This window comes from Mirounga leonina, unplaced genomic scaffold (assembly GCF_011800145.1).
Source record: "Mirounga leonina isolate KUSES-001 unplaced genomic scaffold, KU_Mleo_1.0 Mir_114, whole genome shotgun sequence".
In the NCBI taxonomy this organism is placed as follows: Eukaryota; Metazoa; Chordata; class Mammalia; order Carnivora; family Phocidae; genus Mirounga; species Mirounga leonina.
Genome location: NW_023270265.1, coordinates 20097792 through 20120517, shown reverse-complemented (window position 1 = coordinate 20120517; position 22726 = coordinate 20097792). Strand labels below are relative to the sequence as shown.

The following is a 22726-nucleotide window of genomic DNA, read 5'->3' as shown; positions in this document are numbered from 1 at the left end:
CCAAGTAGAGCAAATCTGGGATTGAACTGCATCTTAAGTAAGAAACTGAGGACTAGTTAAGAACCTGAAAACTTGGCTAGGAGGCTATTGCTAGTGAATATTGAGTACATTTGATCGCTTTGTGACTAGAAAAAGTTTAACAAGCACTTGATAGGCTGTTGCTTACACACACTCTCCACTAGATCTGTCGATTCAAGCATTGAGGTATGACATCTTCGCTCAGGACTGTGCAGCTGTACAGGGCTAAAGACTGGATCTAAGAACGCTATCTGGTGGTTCTCTGTAGCTACCCAACTTAATGAAAGGGACTCTTCCGATGCCAGTTCAGCACAGCCATTATAATGACTCAAGGAAAGAAAATATATAAAGAGTGTGGTTTTTTTTTTTTTTTTTTAAGATTTTATTTATTTGACAGAGCACAAGTAGGCAGAGGGAGGAGAAGCAGGCTCTCCGCTGATCAGGGAGCCCGACATGGGGCTCCATCCTAGGACCCTGGGATCATGACCTGAGCTGAAGGCAGACACTTAACCGACTGAGCCACCAAGGCGCCCCAAGAATGTGTTCTGCTACAGTTCATCTCTGCAGATGAAATACAGCAACCCATTTAGTAGTTTAAGCAGGAACAACAATAAAGGTTGTTATATGAGGATTTTAGGGTATATCTAGTCAAGATGCCATTCTTGGGCAGACACCAGTCATTAGAATTCCATCTCCGAGTCTCTAAATGGCAGGATTTTTATTAGCAAGGTAGTACTTAGAGATTGTGACCATTTGCTTTTGACTTGCCTAGCTTACCCTAATTGAGTTATTGAATTTTCTAAGAGATCTCCGTGGTATGTATGTATGAATGTATGTGTGTGTGTGTGTGTGTGTATGTATACACATTGCTTGAGACTTATAAAAATAGCATTGCATCCTATTTTTACCAGTCTAGATCAAATCCGTGAGAATTCACATCACAAATTTAATGTTTCAGCCAAGAATAGTACATTTCTTTCCACAAGTAACTTGGCATGTTCCAAAAAGATCCCTCAGTGACTTTCTTCAATTAATTATGGAGCACATAGGGAATTGAAAATTAAAGTGTGAATGGAGGCCATGTAGATCTCATTTTGTCCTATAAGTGCTCATAATACCTACTATCTCATGGGGATTTTAAGGTGTATAATTTTCATAAAGCCCTTTAAGTTCCTGAAGGAAGACTCTCTGTAGTTTAAAATGTTATTAATTTGTGTTCTTCTTTCCTGTTTATCCAGCTTATGTTCAGACATATTAATTAATCATTATATATGTTAGCTAGAACTCTGTTTTTTAAGTTTACTTTATAGCAATGTCAGTAATAATTCCATAACTTTAAAGTCCACATATTTTTCTTTTTCTAAGAAATGTTTTTCTTCCTTTTCAGGTAACAAATATACTTTAGAGACTAGACCAAACCAAGAAGGCATTGATGTAAGACAGGAGCTACTGAAATTCCATTCTACTTATTATTCATCCAACTTAATGGCTATTTGTGTGTTAGGTCGAGGTAAGAATCCTTAAAATTTTTCATAGAATTGGATAATCTTAAGTTTTCCATTTGGCTCTTTGAAAGTGTTGGGAGAAGGATATATGGCCTTTTATCTGCTCAGAGGCTTTTGAAAATGATTTCCTTGTTGGAGAAGGAACAAGGAATTTTGTTTTTAACTCTGTGTTCTAAAAAGGAGTATAGATGATTTAAAATGGAGACCTGAGAAAAATATAAATTACTAGTAGGTACTATAAACATATAAAAGCAAAGAAAGGAAGTATAAAGGGAAAGATTAACAGATTTGACCTTGTAACAATTCAGAAAACTAGGAACAAGATTAAAAGGCAGATAACGGGGGGAAAAAAAGGCAGATGATGATACACTGGAAAAATGATTTGCAATATAAACAAAGGTTTGACTTTTTATTTTCTTATTATTTTTTAATTTTATTTTTTAAAGTTTTTAATTCCAGTTGGTTAATATACAGTGTTATATTAGTTTCAGGTGTACAGTATAGTGATTCAACAATTCCGTACATCACCCAGTGCTCATCACCACAAAAGTGCACTCCTTAATCCCCATCACCTATTTCACGCATCCCCCTCAACTTCCCCCATGGTAACCATCAGTTTGTTCTCTGTCATTACGAGTCTGTTTCTTGATTTGTCTCTCTCCTCCCCGCCCCCCCACACTTTGTTTTGTTTCTTAAATTCCACATATGAGTGAAATCATACAGTACTGGTCTTTCTCTGACTGACTTATTTCACTTAACATTATACTGTCTAGCTCCATCGGTGTTGTTGCAGATGGTAAGATCTCATCCTTTTTTATGGTTGAGTAGTATAATCCATTGTATATATACACCACATCTTCATTCATCTATCAATGGACACTTGGGCTGCTTTCATATAAAGGTTTGACTTTTTAAATGCAAATTAAGTAAGACAAGATAGTGTTTCCTCCTGTTAAATTACCATAATTTTGTTTTTAAGTAATACTCATTATGGAGGAGCAGTGCCCTTTTGTATTGGTGATGATGTATACCATTTATGCAATTGTTCTAGACTTTCTGGAGAACAGGTTAGCATGGTGCATCATCCTTAAAAAGTTTGTTTTTACTTCTGGAAATGCAATCTAAGGAAATAACCAGAGTTGTTCAAAAAGTTGATGCAGTAGGATATTTCTGTCAATATAGTATTAGTGAAAAGTTAGAAACGATCTGATTGTTCATTAATAGAAGATGGGTTAAATAATGATGTTATAGCTATGTAATAGGGCATCTTATAGAAAATTGCATCTCTTCTCTCACTTTCTATTCTCCTACCTGCTTTATTTTTCTTTACAACATTTATTACCACCTGAAATATTAAATATTTATCATTGCCCACCATACTAGAAAGTAATTTACTTGAGAATAGAAGCTGTTTTGTTCACTACTTTGTCCCCAGTGCGTGAGTTAGTGCTTGACACATCATAGGCACATGGTAAAATATATATTGAATGAATAAATAATTTTATGACAGTGTTTTAATAGCATGGGAAAATATTCTTTTTTTTTTTTTAAAGATTTTATTTATTTATTTGACAGAGAGAGAGACAGCAAGAGAGGGAACACAAGTAGGGGGAGTGGGAGAGGGAGAAGCAGGCTTCCCGCGGGGCAGGGAGCCCGATGTGGGACTCGATCCCAGGACCCTGGGATCATGACCTGAGCCAAAGGCAGACGCTTAATGACTGAGCCACCCAGGCGCCCCCATGGGAAAATATTCTTAATGTGTCCAATAGAAAGCAAAAGCACTCTAAAAACTATGTGCTATATGATCCATTTGGGGATTTATAAAAAATTATAATAGACATACATGGTATAGACATAAGACAAAATAGAAAAACATACTAGAAATTTAATGTGATATAGTAGTTGAGAACTCATGCTCTAGACTCTTACAGTTTGAGTTTGAATTCCAGATATACCACCTACTTAGCTGTGTGGCCTTGAGCTAACAGAGTTACTTCAGATCTCTGAACTCTAGTTTTTACATTTTTAAAATGGAGGCGTGTTACCTCATAACCTGTTAGGAGGTTTAATCAAGATAATGCAGAAATGTTTAGCATGGTGCCTGGCACATAGCAAATGCTTCATAAACGGTAGCTACTTTTAAGCATCCCATAAGCATAAGATTATGAACGACTTTTGTTTCTTTCTTTTTACATTTGTTGTTAGTTTTCTACTTTTGGCAAATGTTACATTTGTAAGTAGAAAATAAGCAACATATATTTTAAGTTGGTAATAAGAGCCAGGGTATAAAATGGGTCTAAGGAGTGAAGCCAATGAAATAAAAAGTGTCTCTATAATTCTGTGTGCTTGCTAACAGTAGCTAGTTCTAGAGTGTTAAATATCACTTGGTATTTAGAGCCTAGTCCTGGGAATATTTTTGTCTGTGTTGTATTGAGATGAAAAACACTTGATTTCAGTAAGCACTTATTGGGCGAGTGATAATGACAACAGATGAATCAGGCAGCAGGCCTGCCTTCCTTGTTCCCTGTTTATTGGAAGTGACAGAGTAAGTGTCTAAAAGAAACAGATGTTTCAGTTCCCTGATTGCATACACATCACTCTCCTAGTGTGACTGACCTGTGCTGAGCTCAGTGGACTTGATGAGGGACCTGGGAGAGGTGTCCTTGCAGCACAAGAGGTATGAGGAGGAAACAGGATCTCTCAGAGGATTAATAGAAAATCCGCTCCTTCTTCTAGGATGAGGGGAGAGAAAGAATAACCATGTGGAAGGATCTCTGTCACAAAGGGACAAAAAGGTTTTTCTCTGTTCTCCCACGGGATCATCCCTCTAGTTGTGGCAGCACTAATTACCTGGAAACTTGGCAAGTAGGTAACTATCAAGTACAGACACTGGGATTGCCAAGTCCTCACGATGTAACGATGAAAGGGACTCAGTTCCCTGATCTCCAGTAGCGCACTGCTTAGTGGGGAAGACAGACTGCAGTATCAGATAGCTGCTGTACCTTTAAAAAGCTATACTGTGAACTTACGCTTTTAGGGTAGAAATACTCGAAAGGCCCACCTGGTAGAACCTTGCTTAGTCTAAAGGGCCTCACTGTAGCCAGCACCTCAGGTTGATAAACCTTTGTTTACTGCCCACCTTGTTTCAAGTCATATGTTCCATCTGTGCATAAAGATATCTCTGCCATCTCTTTCTCCAGATACACCCACTCCATCCCTTGTCATTTAACAAGCAGCCACTGGTCCACCTCATATTTGGCTCTGGACATTTTGAGGTCCTGCATACATATCAAAAAATTGAAGGAAAAATATGTATGTTTAATAAGTAAAGTGCAAATGCCCATATTCATAGGGCTAAAAGAATTTCATACGATATAAAGGCAAATCTCAAATAGTGATTAAGTGCTCTCTAAAGAGTTCATGGAAAAGTTCAAAATGGGTCATAGAATATCAAGGGAAATTTCTTACTTGATCCAAATGCTTCCTGACAGTAACAGGTGATGAATGTTTATACCATTTATAAATAACCTATTCTTGAGGAGACAGAATCAAGGTGACGGGTTATCTTGTTTATAAAAAGATAACCTTTTGAGCACCTGGCTGGCTCAGTCAGTAGAGCATGCCACTCTTGATATCAGGGTCCATGAGTTCAAGCCCCATGTTGGACATAGAGATTACTTAAAAAAAAAAAAAAAAACCTTTTTTCACTTTTTAATTTTTTGAATGATGGAAATATGTGTACATGGAAAATTTATCCCACATAGAAAGGTATAAAGTAGAAATCAAGTTTTTCTCTTTCCTCCCATCCTGTGATGACAATGCCCTCTCCTCAGATATTTCACCTTAAGTCATTTCTTGTTATACTTCCAAAAGTGGGATTTTGTTAATATACTCACATGTAAGTGTGCCTGTTAAAAAATTGAGATTGCCTGCAGTTTTCACTTCATAGGGCTTTCAGATACTTTTGTATCAGCACATAGAGATTTCTCCCTTATTAATGACTGCATAAAATTCTAATGTATAGACATTTCATAATATTCACATGCTCATAGATGTTTAGGTCATTTCCAGTTTTTGTTATAAACAGTGCTGCAGTGAACATATTATACATCTTTATAAGCTTTTCAAGTATAACTCTATAAAAGAATATAGGTAGGCGATAACATAGAATAGCTTAAGTGGCCATATCATTCTAACAACAATTACAAGTCTTTGAATGAGTTTGGCACATCATGATACAGAATTATATAATGTTAGACCTTGGAAGAGACTTGTGATTATCTCACCCAGTGTTCTCATTTTACAGAACCTGAAGTGGTTAACCAGGTTGTCCAGGTAGTCAGTTGATATGGTTGGGGAAGCCAGGGTTAGGATCCAGGTCCTCTAGTCTCCCCACCCAAGATTCTTTTTATCATTTTGTACTCTTTCCCCACAGAATCACTCACAGACTCTAACATTTGACTTTTAACAATGGGCTTATTAGATTGTGTCTATTTGTAAAGTATATGTTATAATCTATCAGCTGATGGTTTAGTATGTGCCTGTTGGCAATTGTAGATCAAATAGTTTTCCAAGTGCAGCCAATTATTCTATTACCGTCTTTAATACGTGTTTTAAATTTATTGCAAGAAACATTTGTGGAACAGTTTTTAAACTGTAAAGAGCTAGACATGTGTGAGTTATCATCATTATTGGTATTGCTTAGCTTTAGAAGTTACACAGGCACTGACAGGGTTGAACGGAGTGCTTCAACTTCATCAGATGAAGCTTTAAAAAAATCGTAGATTTTCTTTTTAATAGTCGGAAGGTTTTTCAGGAGATCCTAAGGTTTTGTTTAGCTTTATTGAGATATAAATGACATGTAACGTGTAAGTTTAAGGTAAAAATCATAGTGATTTTATATATGTATATATGATCTTAAGGTTTTAAATACTACCTCTCATGTTATGATAGTTTAAGTTCTGTTTTTATTGTCTGTTTTCTTACAGAATCTTTAGACAACTTGACTAATCTGGTGGTAAAGTTATTTTCTGAAGTTGAGAACAAAAATGTCCCACTGCCAGAATTTCCTGAACACCCTTTCCAAGAAGAACATCTTAAAGTAAGTGCATGTATTTCTGATATTTTTTCTTTTTTAATTCATGGACATAATATATGCCTAGTTTACCAAAGTGTAGATGAAAAATTTTGAAAGGTTTATTTATACAGGTTTTTTTCATCTTTTTTTTTTTTAAGATTTTTATTTGAGAGAGAACGAGTGGTGGGGAGAGGCAAAGGGGGAAAGAGAGAGAAGCAGACTCCCCGCTGAGCAGGAAGCCTGATACGGCGCTTGATTCCAGGACCCAGAGACCATGACCCGAGTCCAAGGCAGACACCCAAATGACTGAGCTGCCCAGGCACCCCTGTTTATACAATTTTTAATATTTGTTTGAATAATTGAATCAGTTTCACATTTATTAGGGATAATGTTTCACCAAAAAGATATCAACGGATACCTGATCTTTGCATGCTAAAAGTAGTTTTTGTAGTTAGAGCCTTGATAAACTGTAGAAACTGTTCTCCAGTGCCAGAAGGCAAGCATATTGAGCCGCATGGTCGAGGGGACCAGAAATAGGCTGTGCACCAACTGTAATGAAAGTCCACTTAGAGAGAGCCCAGGCCAGTTACTTTTTGTGGTCAGTACAGTTTTCTCTGGCAATTGATTCTCTTTTGAATTTGGGATTTTTCCCTGAAAATCTGTATTCTTCATAGTTTATAAATATTTTATTCAGTAGCAGTTGATATAGCTAATCTTTCTTGATTATTTTTTTTCCAGCAACTTTACAAAATAGTACCCATTAAGGATATTAGGAATCTTTATGTGACTTTTCCCATACCTGACCTTCAGAAATACTACAAATCAAATCCTGGCCATTATCTTGGTCATCTCATTGGTCATGAAGGTCCTGGAAGTCTGTTATCAGAACTGAAGTCAAAGGGTAAGTCTTTTGGGCACCAGTTTCTGAGTGTAGTACCCCACATCCTTTTACTCTGGCTCTCGTTTTCTCCTAGATTTTTTTGTGTGAAGGAGCATTTGTGGGTAGGTTGGTTTGGGGTCTATGGGAGAGTGAGGTGGTAGTTGTTAGTGCGCTTTTGTTCTTTTTGCTTTGGGTTCCCCCCCATAATTGTTTTACCCTTCAGAATTGTGCAGTGAAGTTTAGATTTTTCAAAAGATACTGTGCTACATGTTTTAAATAACAGAGAGGTTCGAAAGTAAAAGCTCACATTGGGTATTCTTCACCATCTCTGAAATAACAGTATACCTTATTTATTTGCTTGCTCTTATCCTTCAGACCAGAGGGTGTACTAGGATCTAGTCAGTAGATGATTTCCAAAGCCCCTCTCAACTCAGGCTCTGCTTTTATGTAATACTTAAGCATGGTAGTCTACTCTTGCCTGGGAACTGACTTGAAGAGTCCTGAGGAACCTCCCAACCCAAAAAATCCCGTCAGTCTTCCACAGTGTCTGAAATGGTTTTTCTGAACCCATTTTTCTGCTCTTTTCTGCAAGTGGTCCATTCTAATATCTTGGGAACATATAGTATAAATTAAAAAGAACATTCTTTGTCTTAAAAGAAACCACACATACAACCCTGTTTTGATTTCCTTTGAATGTTACAGGCTGGGTAAATACTCTTGTTGGTGGACAGAAGGAAGGAGCCCGAGGTTTTATGTTTTTTATCATTAATGTGGACCTGACTGAGGAAGGAATATGTAAGTATTGACCTTTTTGGTTTTTTAATGAAAATTGACTTCTTATGATACATTTTCTAAAATTTCTTCATGCTGTGGATCTGTTTTATGTTGTAAAGCCATAAAACCTTTAATTCGTATAATTCATCCATTTTATTTTTCATGCGCAACTTGGCCTTCATTTCATGAATGATTTTTTCTTCTTAATGACCTGTCATTATGTTGCACTTGTGAAATGTGTACTTGGCTTTTCATTGGCTCATTAACTTCCCCAAAGTCCTTTCTGTCACATATCCCAGACCCTGGAGGGCCCTGTGTGTGGGACCCTAAAACCAGTCTCTGGTTTCTACTCATCTGACTTTACCTTAGGAGTGAGCTCACTGATTTGATGGATTCAAGGACTGAATGGTTTTTAAGTATGCCCCTTTTTTCCCAGTACACGTTGAAGATATAATTTTGCACATGTTTCAATACATTCAGAAGTTACGTGCAGAAGGACCTCAAGAATGGGTTTTCCAAGAATGCAAGGTAATTTTGTTTCACCAAAATTTTTCTTAAGGAAATTTTTCAGAAAACATATATATGTGAATTAATTTAAATTTAAGGCTCAGTGAAACTTAAAGTTTTGGGGGTTTTTGTTGTTATTTAAACTCTAAAATCTTGCAATGCGTAGTAGCTTTAGTTAAAGCTTAGTTGTACTACTTTGATTGGCTATCTGGGGCACAATTAGGGCTAAGGCATCAAGTAACCTTTTTTTCCGAGGGAAAAAGACATTGCTTTTCTATCCCTCAGAAGAAAGCCAGCAGTTTCTTGAGCTTAATATCTGTCAGGGTGTACCTTACTGTTTGCCTGAAGCTTCATGAGCCTCTGTCATTTTCAGATCTGCTGACAAAAATCTACAATGAACTTTCAAAGAAATTGTGAATTGTTTTATATATATGATTGTGGGTTTTTTTTAAAGATTTATTTATTTATTTATTTGACAGAGAGATAGAGAGCACAAGTAGGCAGAGTGGCAGGCAGAGGAAGAGGGAAAAGCAGGCTCTCTGCTGAGCAGGGAGCCGGACGTGGGGCTCGATCCCAGGACCCCAGGATCATGACCTGAGCTGAAGGCAGACGCTTAACCGACTGGGCCACCCAGGCGCCCCTATATGATTGTGTTCTTAAAAATGATTTTATTGTTCTTGTATGTATGGAAAAGCCTGGCTGTCCCTTATTATTTTTTAATAAAACAAAAGTTCTCTGTCTTTCAAAATTTCATTATTTATTTTTTTATTTTTAAAGATTTATTTATTTGAGAGAGAGAGCACACAGGGGAGAGGGACACAGGGAGAGGGAGAAAGAGTGTTTTAGGCAGACACAGGGCTTAATCCCACAACCCTGAGACACGACCTGAGCCAAAACCAAGAGTTGGATGCTCAACTGACTGCGTCACCCAGGCAACCCCTTCCAGAATTTTAAAGCCTTCTTTTAAATGTTTTATAAAAATATGTGCTTTATATTTAAGGCCTATTGAGATTCTGAAATGTATTTTAGGATGAGAGAAATCCTTTTTACTTAGGTAAAAGTTTAAAGGGATACTCTGCTTGTGGAACCTAGGACAGGAACTTCTAATCTGGGTGCAGTTCTCTGAATGGATCAACAAAATGATCATCTGTGCAACTGTTGATCTTGCAAGGTTCTTCCAGTTTTCCTAATTCTTTGACTAATAGTTTCAGTAATTAGGCTAAAGAATCATATTCTGTTTTGGTTATTTTCATTCATGTTCTGTACATTTCTAAATCAAGCATAGCCGATTTTTTCTGATAAAGTTAAATGTGGAGTAGAAAGTCTGTAGTGCAAACTAAACACTACAGAAAGAACCTTTTTTTCTTTAAAGTATTTCTAAATAGTAGTTGACTTATGTATAATTGGATTAATTTTACATTTTAGGACTTGAATGCTGTTGCATTTAGGTTTAAAGATAAAGAGAGGCCACGGGGCTATACCTCTAAGATTGCAGGAATATTGCATGTAAGTTTGTTATTTTATATGTATATTGGTATGTAGAGTATTTTTGTGATCCTGCATATATTACCTTTAGTACTACATGAATGATAAGGAAGCTGCAGTATAAAACTTTAGACTTTGTAGCAACCAGGCAAACTTTGATGCCAAGCAATGCTTAAAATCTTAATTTTCATCATCCTAAAAATTATCATCTATAGGATTTTTCATACAGAGGCATTTTGCTTCTTCGATTTAAATATTTTTCAATTCTACAATGTGTCAATTGCTAATTATGTGAAAGCTATATAGATCATCTACTTTTCTCCATTTCTATTGCTACCACCCTAGTCTGAGCTACCATCATTTCTTGCCTTGACTACCATTATAATCTCTTACCTGGGATCTCGGTTTTCCCTCTTGTTCTACACTATAGTTTATTATCCCAGTCTTGGTAATCTTTTGAAAACCAAAATCAGATTGTTTCTCTTCTCTGTGTCAAGTCCTCAGTAGTTTCCTGTCAGAGTTCGAATAAAATCCAAAATGTCACGTTGGCCTACAAGGTGATCTGGCCCCAGCCTGTCTCTCTAACCATGTTCTATATAACTCCCCAGCTCATCCCTCCCATTCTCATTCTCCTCCAGCTATACTGGCTGCCTGCCTGCCTGATCTTCAAGCATTAAGTTTGTTCCTCCCTCTTAGTACCTTTTACATTTGCTGTTTTCTCTACCTGGAACTCTCTTCTCTCTTGTCTTTGCATGACTGGGGTTCTTATCATTTGGATTTCCACTTAGGTGTCTCTTCCTCACAGAGACCTTCCCTGACATCCCTTTTTAATTCATAGCACCTATCACTATAATGACACTATTTGTTTACTGTCTACCTCCCTCCCAATTACAATATAAGCTCCTTGGGTAAAATAAGTGAAGGGGATTAAGAGTACACTTATCTTTTTTTTTTTTTTTAAGAGTGCACTTATCTTGATGAACACTGAGTAATATAGAATTGTTGAATCACTGTATTTGTACATCTGAAACTAATATAACACTCTATGTTAACCATACTGGAATTAAAAACAAAAAACTTTAAAACTCTGTTCACTTCCTCTCCTAACTTACATGTTCATTGTTGTTTAGTATTTTAGTTCAGCCTTGAGTCTTCATTAGTAAATGTACTATTGTATGCAAAAATTAAAAAAAAATTATAAGCTCCTTAGGGAGCAGGGACATGATCTATCTTGCCTGGCACAGAGTAGATACTCGTTAAATATTTGTTGAATGAATGAATCAGTCTGAGTGTATTGGAGGTTGCTTTTACTAATAGAAAGCATCTTCGACATTATTTTTCTTCCCTAGCCAAAAAATATAAGCTATTTCCCCCCACAACAACTTTCTAAATGCTTTTCTGATTTCATTCATAGAAATTTGAGAGGAAATTCTGTTTATAAAAATGTATGTACTTTATGTTAAGAATCCTATAGGTGTCAGCATTTCACTATCAAATTTTCTTCATTAACAAGTATTCAGTTTTTAGCCAGAAATATTACACTTTTCCTTGAAAAAAAAAATGTGATTTTGCTATCATGTAAATGTATGTGGGGATTAACTGCAAAATCATTGTACAACAGGAAACTGCTTCAAGTGTGGTAAGAAAGAAAAAAGAAATTTTTCCAGCAGAGTAAAATTTAATTGAAGGAGGATGTGGGGTGTGTGTGTAAAATAATGGGTTTAATGTGTTAGAGATTTGTTTGCTTTAATAAGTTAGACTCTATAGTAGCCTTGCATATTTTATTTATCTATCTATTTTCCTTTTAATAAGTATTATCCCCTAGAAGAAGTGCTCACGGCTGAATATTTACTGGAAGAATTTAGACCTGACTTAATAGAGATGGTTCTCGATAAACTCAGACCAGAAAATGTCCGGTGAGTCACTCTACAGATTTTACTGCTACATACTAAATTTTCAGTAATGATTAGGAGCTGAAAATTTGGAATTGTGAATAAAATGCTTTTAAACTTGTTATCGAACATGATTAAAGTAGAAAGAATAGTATAATGAAGCAATACCAAACATCAGCAAATCAGTACGTGACCAGCCTTTCTTATCTTTAACTACCCCTCTCCTCACTCATCCTCCCTCCACTCTAGATGATTTTGAGGCAGGATCTCTAAAATATGAACACTTTTTTATTTTTTAATTTTTTTTAAAGATTTTATTTGACAGAGACATTGAGAGAGAGGGAACACAAGCAGGGGAAGTGGGAGAGAGAGAAGCAGGCTTCCCGCCGAGCAGGGAGCCCGATGTGGGGCTCGATCCCAGGACCCTGGAACCATGACCTGAGCCGAAGGCAGATGCTTAACGACTGAGCCACCCAGGCGCCCACATGAAGACTTTTTTAAAAAACAAAACAAGAGGTGCCTGGATAGCTTAGTCAGTTGGGCATCTGACTCCTGATTTTGGCTCAGGTCATGATCTCAGGGTCCTGGTATTGAGCCCTGCATTGGGCTTCATGCTCAGAAGGGAGTCTGCTTGAGGATTCTCCCTCTCTCTCTCTCTCTTTTTCTCCCACTCTCTCTCTCTCAAACAAATAAATCAATCTTAAAAAAATAATAATCATAATTTCATTATCATGAATAAAATGTAATAATAGATCATCTTAACCTGACTTCATCCTAACTCAAATACCCAAGGTGTCAGATTACATATCTGGCTTCATAATCATAAACAAGTGAGGACACCCTCTTTTTTCTTAAGTGGACGTATTACAGTCTCAGAATCCTTCTCACTGATCAGTGATTAACCAAGAGATCAAAAGTTGGAGGAGCTCTTACAGTAACAGATATTCTTATTAGAGGAGGTTCAGCCCTAAAGAGCTGAGGAACTATCCCATGATGTTTCTCCCTCAAAATTGAATTTCATCCATGTTTTCCAAAGTGAGATAATACTAGGAATATACTTAAGGGGCACATATTTTGCATTTTTTATTTTTTTCCTCTGTCCAGCACATATTTCCAAAATTCTCCTGGGAACTTGGAGATTGAGTAAATATGTTTTTTGGAACAGTCATTTTATGAATAAAATCAAAAATCTGGTAGAAGTTTTTGAAGAAGAAAAATCCTTCTGACAGAACTATTCCATCAAAGTCTTTTTCCTAGTTACCATTGTTTGCACTTTTCCAGACATGTACTAGCAACAAACGATGGGAAAATTAAAAGAAATATTATTGGTAGTTACACAATGTGGTAAATATGATAAAATGACATAGAACTAACTCTATGTACACATTCTATCAATGCCATTTTCCTAGTTTGGGTATTTTACTATAATTAATGTAAGAGTTAATTAACCATTGAGGGAACTGGGTGAAGAGTACACGGGACCTCCCTCTATTATTTTTGTAACTTCCTATGAATTTGTAATTATTTCAAAATTGAAAGAGAAAACATTTACAATAGCAACAAAAATGTAAATAACTAGGAATGAATTTAATCAAATATAAGCAAGACTTCAACATAAACTACAAAACAGTGCCGAAAGAAATTAAAGACCTTGTTAGGAGATTTGCTATTAAATTCTCTCCAGTCTGATTCATAGACTCTGTGTAATCACAGTCAAAATCCTAGTAGCCGTTTTTCCTTTTAGTAATTGGTAAACTGATTCCAAAATACCTATGGGCATACAAAGGACCTGGATTATCCATAACACTCTTTTTTTTTTAAGATTTCTTTATTTATCGTAGAGAGAGAGCAAGTATGGGGTGGGGGGGAAGGGCATTGGGAGAGAGAGAGAATCTTGAGCAGACTCCATGCTGAGCCTGGAGCCTGACAGGGGGCTCGACCCCAGGACCCTGAGATAATGCCCCGAGCTGAAATCAAGAGTCGTTGCTTAACCAGCTGAGCCACCCAGGTGCCCAGCCATAACACTCTTGAACATAAAAACAAAAGTTGGAGGACTCAAACTATTGGATTTGGAGGCTAACTATAAAGCTACGTTAATTACGACATTGTGCATTGGCCTGAGGATCAAAAAGAAATCATTAGAATAGAACAGAGTCCAGAAATAGGCCCACACACATATGTTCAGAGGATGTCTTTTTTGTGTGGTAAAAAAACACATAATAGGGGCGCCTGGGTGGCTCAGTTGGTTAAGCAACTGCCTTCGGCTCAGGTCATGATCCTGGAGTCCCGGGATTGAGTCCCGCATCGGGCTCCCTGCTCGGCGGGGAGCCTGCTTCTCCCTCTGGCCCTCCCCCCTCTCATGTGCTCTCTCTCATTCTCTCTCTCTCAAATAAATAAATAAAATCTTTAAAAAAAAAAACACATAATATAAAATTTACAGTTTTAACCATTTCTAAGTGTACAGTTCAGTATTATATTCATATTGTTAAATATATTAATATTGTTGTGAAGCAGATCTCCAGAACTTATTCACCTTGTGAAATTGAAACTGTACCCATTAAACAAGTCCTCTTTTCTCCCTCTTACCATCTCCTGGTAACAACCATTCTACTTTGTTTTCATGAATTTGACTACTTACATATCTAATATCAGTGGACTCATACAATGTATCTTTATTTCACTTAGCATAATGTCTTTAAGGTTCATCTATGTTGTACCATGCGACAGGATTTCCATTTTGCCAAATTAAATCTACAAGTACACCTATAGAGTCTTGGCCACATCCCCTGCCTAAGTCATAAGTAAATCTTTGTTTAGGAGGAGTTCTTGCTGAATCTGTGCAGGTCCTAGGATAATTGTCTTCTTGTCTAAATGTTTGGTAGTCTGACAGTTGACTTTTGTGAGAGGTCAGTGCCTAAACCACTGGCTTACACTTTTTTAGGCTCTACTCCTTTCCCTTTCTGAAAATTAGAGCATTTGTCCATCTCCATCTTCTGCCTCTTCTCCTGTCCTCCAGTGTTTCTAAAAGTTGATGGGCAGTGATCCTACCTGGGATTTGTTAGTTGCCTAAGCATCAGAGAATGTGAATGATCTGCGTTGGAGATGTGAATTCATTTACTTGGCTGGCTCACTCATTAATCCTGGCCTGGGTTTCAACCCCCTTTTTTTCTGTTGTTTGGTCCACCTTTGCAGTTTAAAGACCCATGTTTTTTCTTTTTTTAAAAGATTTTATTTATTTGAGGGAGAGAGAGAGCACAAGTGGGGGGCAGGGGCAGAGAGGGAGGAGCAGGCTCCTCACTGAGCAGAGAGCCCAACGTAGGGCTCGATCCCAGGACCCTGGGATCACAACCTGAGCCGCAGGCAACTGCTTAATGGATTGAGCCACCCAGGCACCCCGACCCATGTTTTTTCTAAAAACAGTATAAATAAGAGGTCAATAGTCCTGTCATCTGCCAATCTGAGACCAAAATGTGTATCACATTTTGCTTTAGGTCTTGTGTCCTGTTGGATTATGAGGTCCTTCCAGGTAAGAACTGTGTTTTTTTTCAGATTCAAGTTACCAAGGGCTCAATAAAAGTTGGTTGACTTCTCTAAGCCTTTAGCCTAATCTTTCTTGATTCCTTCTTTCTTTAAGAAACCCTTTTAAAAGGTGTTTTTTTTAGCATTTTTCATGAACCTCAATTTCTTCAGCACTGTGGCCTTCCTGTCACAATTCTTTAAGTTTGGCTTTGGGTCTCATCAATAGATTTTTTTTGTACCTTCTTTCTTCTTTGAGGCATGTCTTTTGAAAATATGATTTGATATCATGATATTGTAGAATTCTTCTAGTGGAAGGATAGAGTTCATCTACTTAGAGTCCTTACTTAAAAAGTAGTGAAACTGAAGCCCAGAGACTTGCCTAATTTAGATCTTAACTGTGATTTTGGCAAGATCTCAAAGAAAATAAGTCAGAGTCTTGACCAGAATCCAAGTTTCTGATGGCCAGATCTGTACCCTCTCTATTAATTCTGTTTGAATTCATCACAATTACCTGTGAAGCCTCTCCTCATTCTTGGATGTCTTTCCACCTTTGCTCTCTCAGGGATTATTTGCAAAAATCTCATGAGAATTCATATCTGGGGAGCCGTATTCCCTTTTAATGTCTATAGTCAGAATGCTTACTGTTTCTGAATGAGTTCTGTAGAGCTTCAACAGCTGTTCATTACCTTTGAACATTTCTAAATGGCTGACCTGAAGCCAGTGGTGGGCATTCATTCTAGCCACTGTTTCACTGTTGCAAGTTGCGGTATACAAAGAAAAGTTCTTTTTCTCTCTTCTTTCTAAGGACCATGTTAGTACCATATCAGCAGTCAGTTCTTTGTAGATAGAATTAAAGAATAGCATTGTCACACACACACTTAGAAAAACTCAAGACTATTTTGAAGCATAATTAGATTTCCAGCAGATAGTCTAAGGATGTAACAGTATCTGTGCTAGTTTTTCTCAGCTGTCTGCAGTTAAATATATTGCAGCTCTCTGTGGCATACTTAGATTATTGTGCCTTCTCTTCTTTTTTTCCTAACTTAAGTCTCTTGTGCTTTCACACTCTGGTTTGTAGATTTCTGTGTAGGTCTGATGTGTATATACTCTGTCTCTTCTGTTATTCCCCTTGCTTACCTTTTATAATTTATTTTTAAATAGTTTTTCACTGTATGTTTCAGTTTTAAATTCCTCAGTGGTCTACTAGTTCTTGTTCTGCAAAGGTATCCCTCTTTGTCAGGATAGTATTTGATGTTTGCCTTGTTTGAGGGAACTGTGTTTATTTCATATTTACTAGCGTAACATTTCAAATGTTACCCATCCACTTTACTTTGGTATACAGCTATCTAAATCCCTTAGAATTGTACCTGACCAATTGCCTCTCTTCTCCCCCTTTTTAACCTGAGCATTACTGAGCAGCCTCCAGTGTCTGTTGCTTTCTGTGTCCTAAGTCATCCTCCAAAGCACCTGGCAGCCTTCCCTGAGCTTATTCACTTTCTCTCTCAGGACAGAGTTTAAGGTGCTCTTGTTTCAGGGGCCGTGTCCACTGCCACATGAATGCTTCAGTGTTCACAGGTTGTCATCAGTAGTTTGTACATTATTCTGATGTGTGGGCCATCATTCAGGGAGACCAAAGCCACCTTTGTAACAAACTTGTCCAAAATCAGGCACCTCTTGGAAGAGAAGATAGGAATACCACCTGTATACCAGGTTATTTTACTTCCTAACCCAGTTTTCGGAGTTCTCCTTGAGAATCAGTCCATTCGTTTTTTAGGAAGTCACCAGGAGTAGAAGCACTTTCTCTGGCTGAGTCTTAGGAGGCTCTGTCATGTATTGAATAGGTGTCCTTAACAAACATTACATATCCTTCATGTGGCCACATGAGTTCTATACACACGCCACGTATACCTGCAAAAGGAATTCTCAAAATGCCAACATGGATCACTACTTCTGGACACGATAACAGAACTCTTCCATCCATTAAGCCCTATGATTCCTCCCTCTCTTTCTATGGAATATATTCTTAAGTGGTCAGAGGCAGCTAGGCCAGATCAGGAATACCATATCAGCAGCCAATTCTTTGTAGATAGAATTAAAGAATAGCATTGTCTCTCTCTCTCTCTCTCTCACACACACACACACACAAAAAAAACTGGCAAATCAGAAGATAGAGAGGTGTTTCTTGGTCTTGTTTCCTTTATCTCTAGAAGCATGAAGGCCAATGTACATGTACTAGATATATTTGATGGTAGTCTCTGGCAGGAAAAAAACCATAGAGCACAAACTTAGTGAATAATAATAAAAGTGTGTTTTTGGTTTTTTGGATCTCTGGATGAGCCAACAAGGGTTGGGGCGGGGGGGTTAGCTATTTTTGTTAACCCTGGTCCTCGGCTGTTTCTGGAAGGAGTACTTTGTTTTGCTTTTTTAAAGACTGTTTTACAACTGACTTTGTTCCATTTTTTTCCCTAGCTACTCTTCTTTTAAAATTTTAGTCAGTAGCATTACCCACAAGAGTCCTGCACACAGTTTTTCACATTAAAAATGAAGGGCTCCAACCAAAGGGTAACAGAGACCATGGTCAGAAACTTCTATACTTGGTTGCCTATTTTGACTAAGTGTTAGCGGATTTACTGGGTCTTAGAGGCCCACCATGTTCTTGGATATTATTTATATTTTAATGAGTAAGGTTCTATAAATTCATGTATCCAACGTGAGTTTATGGTGTCTGTCTGTTTTTTCCACTTACTTTTAGGGTTGCAATAGTTTCCAAGTCCTTTGAAGGAAAAACTGACCACACAGAAGAGTGGTATGGAACCCAGTACAAGCAAGAAGCCATACCAGATGAAGTCATTAAGGTAGGGTTTGCTCATCTGTGAACAAACTTGATGTGTGAGGGACACACAGGAGCATGAGCTCTCTACATCAACCAACTCATGGCCCAGAGTATGGAGAGTGATGGCCCATGGCTGTCTGTACTGTCCTGAGCAAAGTGAACAAGGAGATGGAGAGCTAGAACTTAGGTTTTTGCATGAAGAAATGGCACTGTGGCCATCTTCTCATGTGTCTGTTAGATCAGCAGGGCTGAAAGCAGACTCCCAGCTTCATGCAGTCAAAGATCACTGAAGTCCAAAGTACACAGAGAAGCAAAGACACCAAAACAGGCAAGAAGAGATGGAAGTAGAGAGCATGAAAGACAGATACAAGGGTCCAAAGGCCTCACGGTCATGCTGTATATACAGGTGGGAACAGTCTCTGGGATTCACACTGTCTTCACTTTAGGAGATGCTGTATTGTATGCCTCATATTGTCTCATTGCTCCTTTTGTCTGTGTAAGGGAATTAGAATTTGTTTCAAAATAGGTGTGTTTAGATAGTATGTTACCCCATTCATCAGTAGTCCAGATTTTGTTTTTGAGTCTTATCTACTTGTCTAGTATTTTTTCTTTTTTGATTTTCATTGTCACCATATCTTTGAGATTGTGTCCTTTATTCATGGGAAGACACCAGAGAGCCTTGCTCTGACTAGAGTCTAGTTAAACTTGAGTAATGGACATTTCTTAAGTGTACCCGTGTAATACAGAAAAAAGAAGAAATAGTTTAAGAAAATCATTGCTGGTACTTCTCTGACCTATTCACAGCACAGAAGGAGATCACTGGAGCCCTTTTGTGTATGAAAATATCCATCTAGCTAAACTGTGAGGAATGCTGATCTCCCATGAATTAATCCTAAAACAAAAGAGAACTCCTATTCACCAACCTCTGATGACAACAAACCTGCCCTGAATGGGAATTTTTTAAAAATATTTTATTTATTTAATTTAGAGAGAGAGTGCGCAAGTGGAGGGAGGGTTGGGGAGGGAGAGAGGGAGAGGGAAAGAACCTGACGTGGGGCTCGATCTCACGATCCTGAGCCTAAACCAAGAGTTGGATGCTTAACTGACTGAGGCACCCAGGCACCTCCTGAATGGGATTTTTTTTTTTTTTTTTAAGATTTTATTTATTTATTTGACAGAGAGAGGGAACACAAGCAGGGGGAGTGGGAGAGGGAGAAGCAGGCTTCCCGCAGAGCAGGGAGCCTGATGCGGGGCTTGATCCCAGCACCCTGGGATCATGACCTGAGCCTCAGGCAGACGCTTAATGACTGAGCCACCCAGGCGCCCCTGAATGGGATTTTTTTAAAAAAACAAATATATCTGGGGCGTGCCTGGCTGGCTCAGTTGGTAGAGCATAAGACTCCTGATCTCAGGGTTGTGAGTTCAAGCCCCATATTGGGGGTAGAGCTGACTTAATTAAAAACAAAACAACCCAAATTTATCTGGGAGTTTAGCAGTGAAATTATTTACTACGTATTTCCTAGTCCCTACTATTTAGCCATTCAGGAGACCTAAGCTGCTACTCATAAATAATACGGCCAACATCCCCACCATCCAGTGCCAAAAAGTATAAACTCAGGGACCAGAATAGAACTGCAGAAGTTGCAAGGCCGTGCTAGATCATCTGGAGACCAAATTACTGAACCTGGATTATTGGCACATGGCTGCTTTTTTTTTTTTTTTTTTTTAATAATGAAGTCTTATAAGAGTCCAACAGTCGCTGACCTGTGATCTGTCCCACTTAGCTTTTGGAACTAGCCCATCGAGCACATCCAATCTGCAGGTTGTATCAACCCTGTTGCACAATGCAGGCTTAAGACTCCTCTTTGTTCTTGACCTTGAATTACTGGTTCACTTGGAAGTTCACATGGTCATCTGGGACAGTTGTGGACCAGGCCTTAAGGAGCAGTACTGAAGTGAAGGAAGCTCCTCTAGTCTAGCTTTCAGGCCATACATGGAAGTAATTTAGTGCAGCTGAAAGTTTAATTCTTCTGTAAACAACCAGTTGCAGGAATATATCCCTGTACAGATTATTCTTCCTTCTTTAAGGAGCTAGAGCCAATGTGATCTTCATATAGACCAAGTAGTCTTTCAGGTTTCTGTAGTTGCAGATTGCCCCTTAACCTCAGCTGGTCATTTTGGAAATATGTAAAGAGGAAAGATGAATAAGTACAAAATGTTCATTAGTAACAGAGAGACCAACTCACATTTCACAAAAAGCCATCAGTGGATCTTGGGGGAAAAGAAAAGCTGTGTGACATTTATCCCCTTAATATTTGCCTAGATATTAAGCAAAAGGACTATTTTAAACTTTTGAATCCAACTTTAATTGCTTTTGTGTTTTTCATTATTCATCCAGAAATGGCAAAATGCTGACCTGAATGGTAAATTTAAACTTCCAACGAAGAATGAATTTATTCCTACGAATTTTGAGATTTTATCATTAGAAAAAGAAGCAACACCGTACCCTTCTCTTATTAAGGTAACATATTAGAATCGGTGATTTTTAAATTTAGGGGATACACCTATTACACGGGAGGGACTGGAGAGATGATTTCTTTCATTTGGTACTGTTGGTTTTGGGGGCTCACAGCCTAAGAGTTACTAGAAAGTTGTAGAAAGAATAGCTGCAAGGAATATTAAAAGGCTAGAAAAGTTAAAGCAAACAAACTACTAAACAATTTAGAATGTAGGGTATTGTTTTCTTCGCAGAAAAAAAAAATGAAGTCTGGGGTACAACCACAGATCTGAAAGTTATTGGCCTACTTTCCATATTCACTGAAGACTAAGTAAGGAAGTTGATTTGCGCTGCATCATGAAAGTTAGAGATAAAGAGAATTTCTAAACCTTGGAAGAAAGCATATCCAAGGGAAGCTCTTGGATTTCTTGCCCTTAAAAAAAGTTCTCAATTTGTTAGAGTGGCTTTAGGAAGTTGATGAGAACAAGGAAGTTAGGAAGTTAATAAGCCGTTGAGAATGATGATTGAGAAATGGAGCTTTTTTTTTTTTCCTTTTTCAGAATGTTCTTTTCGTGTCATTATTTCACACCTCGAGTAAATTGTGTAGAAAAATGGATCAAATTATTACTGCACATCCTCTTTCCTAAATTCTCTTTCTAAACTCACCACTGTAGACCTACATCTTTCTTTTTCTTTTCTTCAAAGGACCTAACATTCAGATCAACTCAATGAGATGAATTAGTGTTTAGAAACTTGAAATTTATCTCAAGCAACTAGATTATTAACTAGACAACCATTTTTCTTTAAAAATGACATTTTAAGGGAGGAGTTAAGATGGCGGAGGAGTAAGGGGACCTAAGCTTGCCTCATTCCTCGAACACAGCTAGATAAATATCAAATCATTCTGAACACCCAAGAAATCAATCTGAGCACTGAGAGAACAAAACTGCAAGTCTACAAGTAGAATTGTGGAAGGTTGGAGCTGTGGAGAGTTGATTTGGGGGAGATAAGAACTGCTGGGGCTGCAGAAGGGAGGGAGCCCTACTTACGGAGACTACCACGAGGTATTATAAGCAGCGGAACACAAAATCTGAAGTTTTAGAAGTCTCCTACTGGCAGGGTCATGCCTGGCTTAGTGGTGCTCCTGTGGGGAGGAAGGGTGGATGCCTGGGAGTGGACAGTATAGTCTGAGGATTCCCTGGGTCGCAGGGGGAAACAGTTCCCCTGTTTGGAGTGTATTTAGGAGTGGCAGCAAGACCTCTCCACGGACAGAAGAAAGGGTGGCACCAATGTGTTGCACTGTTCCCAGGCATAGGAGCAGGGACACCAGCTGAGGGCAGGGAGTCTTAGTGCCTGCTTTTGGTTCTGCTTTGCCATAAACTCTGAACCGCTTCACAGTCCTGTGACCACTTTCCTGGGACTGGCTACAAGCAGCAAAAGTGGGGAGACATCCTCCCCCAGAGGATCAGCACGGGGTGGTGCTGCGGGAGTCCCTAAAATTTGGAGTTTAGAAACCCAGCTGCACCCTGAGATGAAACAGCTTGGACACAGACAGGGTGAAGGCAGGGATTTGATGGAAGCTGGGGCACAAGAGGGGTGATTGTTTGCTCTTCTGTGAGAGCTTCCTGAATAGTGGTGGGCACAAGTTTTCCACTGCAGGGATGAGAGAGCAGAGCAGAGCTATATCCCCCATTCTTCCCCCTCACCCCCACCCCGTCAGCACTGACTGACCTCAGTGA

General features: G+C 38.3%; 1 protein-coding gene across 3 annotated transcripts in view; it reads left to right on the top strand.

Annotated features, from left to right (window-relative positions):
* Positions 1 to 22726, top strand: part of IDE (insulin degrading enzyme) — a 107001-nt gene that overhangs the window by 50882 nt on the left and 33393 nt on the right. For all 3 annotated transcript variants that reach the window (XM_035025119.1, XM_035025111.1, XM_035025129.1), the window contains 9 exons: positions 1406 to 1528; positions 6512 to 6624; positions 7339 to 7501; positions 8183 to 8275; positions 8691 to 8782; positions 10187 to 10267; positions 12059 to 12162; positions 18410 to 18512; positions 20889 to 21011. In XM_035025119.1, the coding sequence (XP_034881010.1) occupies positions 1406 to 1528; positions 6512 to 6624; positions 7339 to 7501; positions 8183 to 8275; positions 8691 to 8782; positions 10187 to 10267; positions 12059 to 12162; positions 18410 to 18512; positions 20889 to 21011 (995 nt within the window). The remainder of the gene's footprint in view (positions 1 to 1405; positions 1529 to 6511; positions 6625 to 7338; positions 7502 to 8182; positions 8276 to 8690; positions 8783 to 10186; positions 10268 to 12058; positions 12163 to 18409; positions 18513 to 20888; positions 21012 to 22726) is intronic.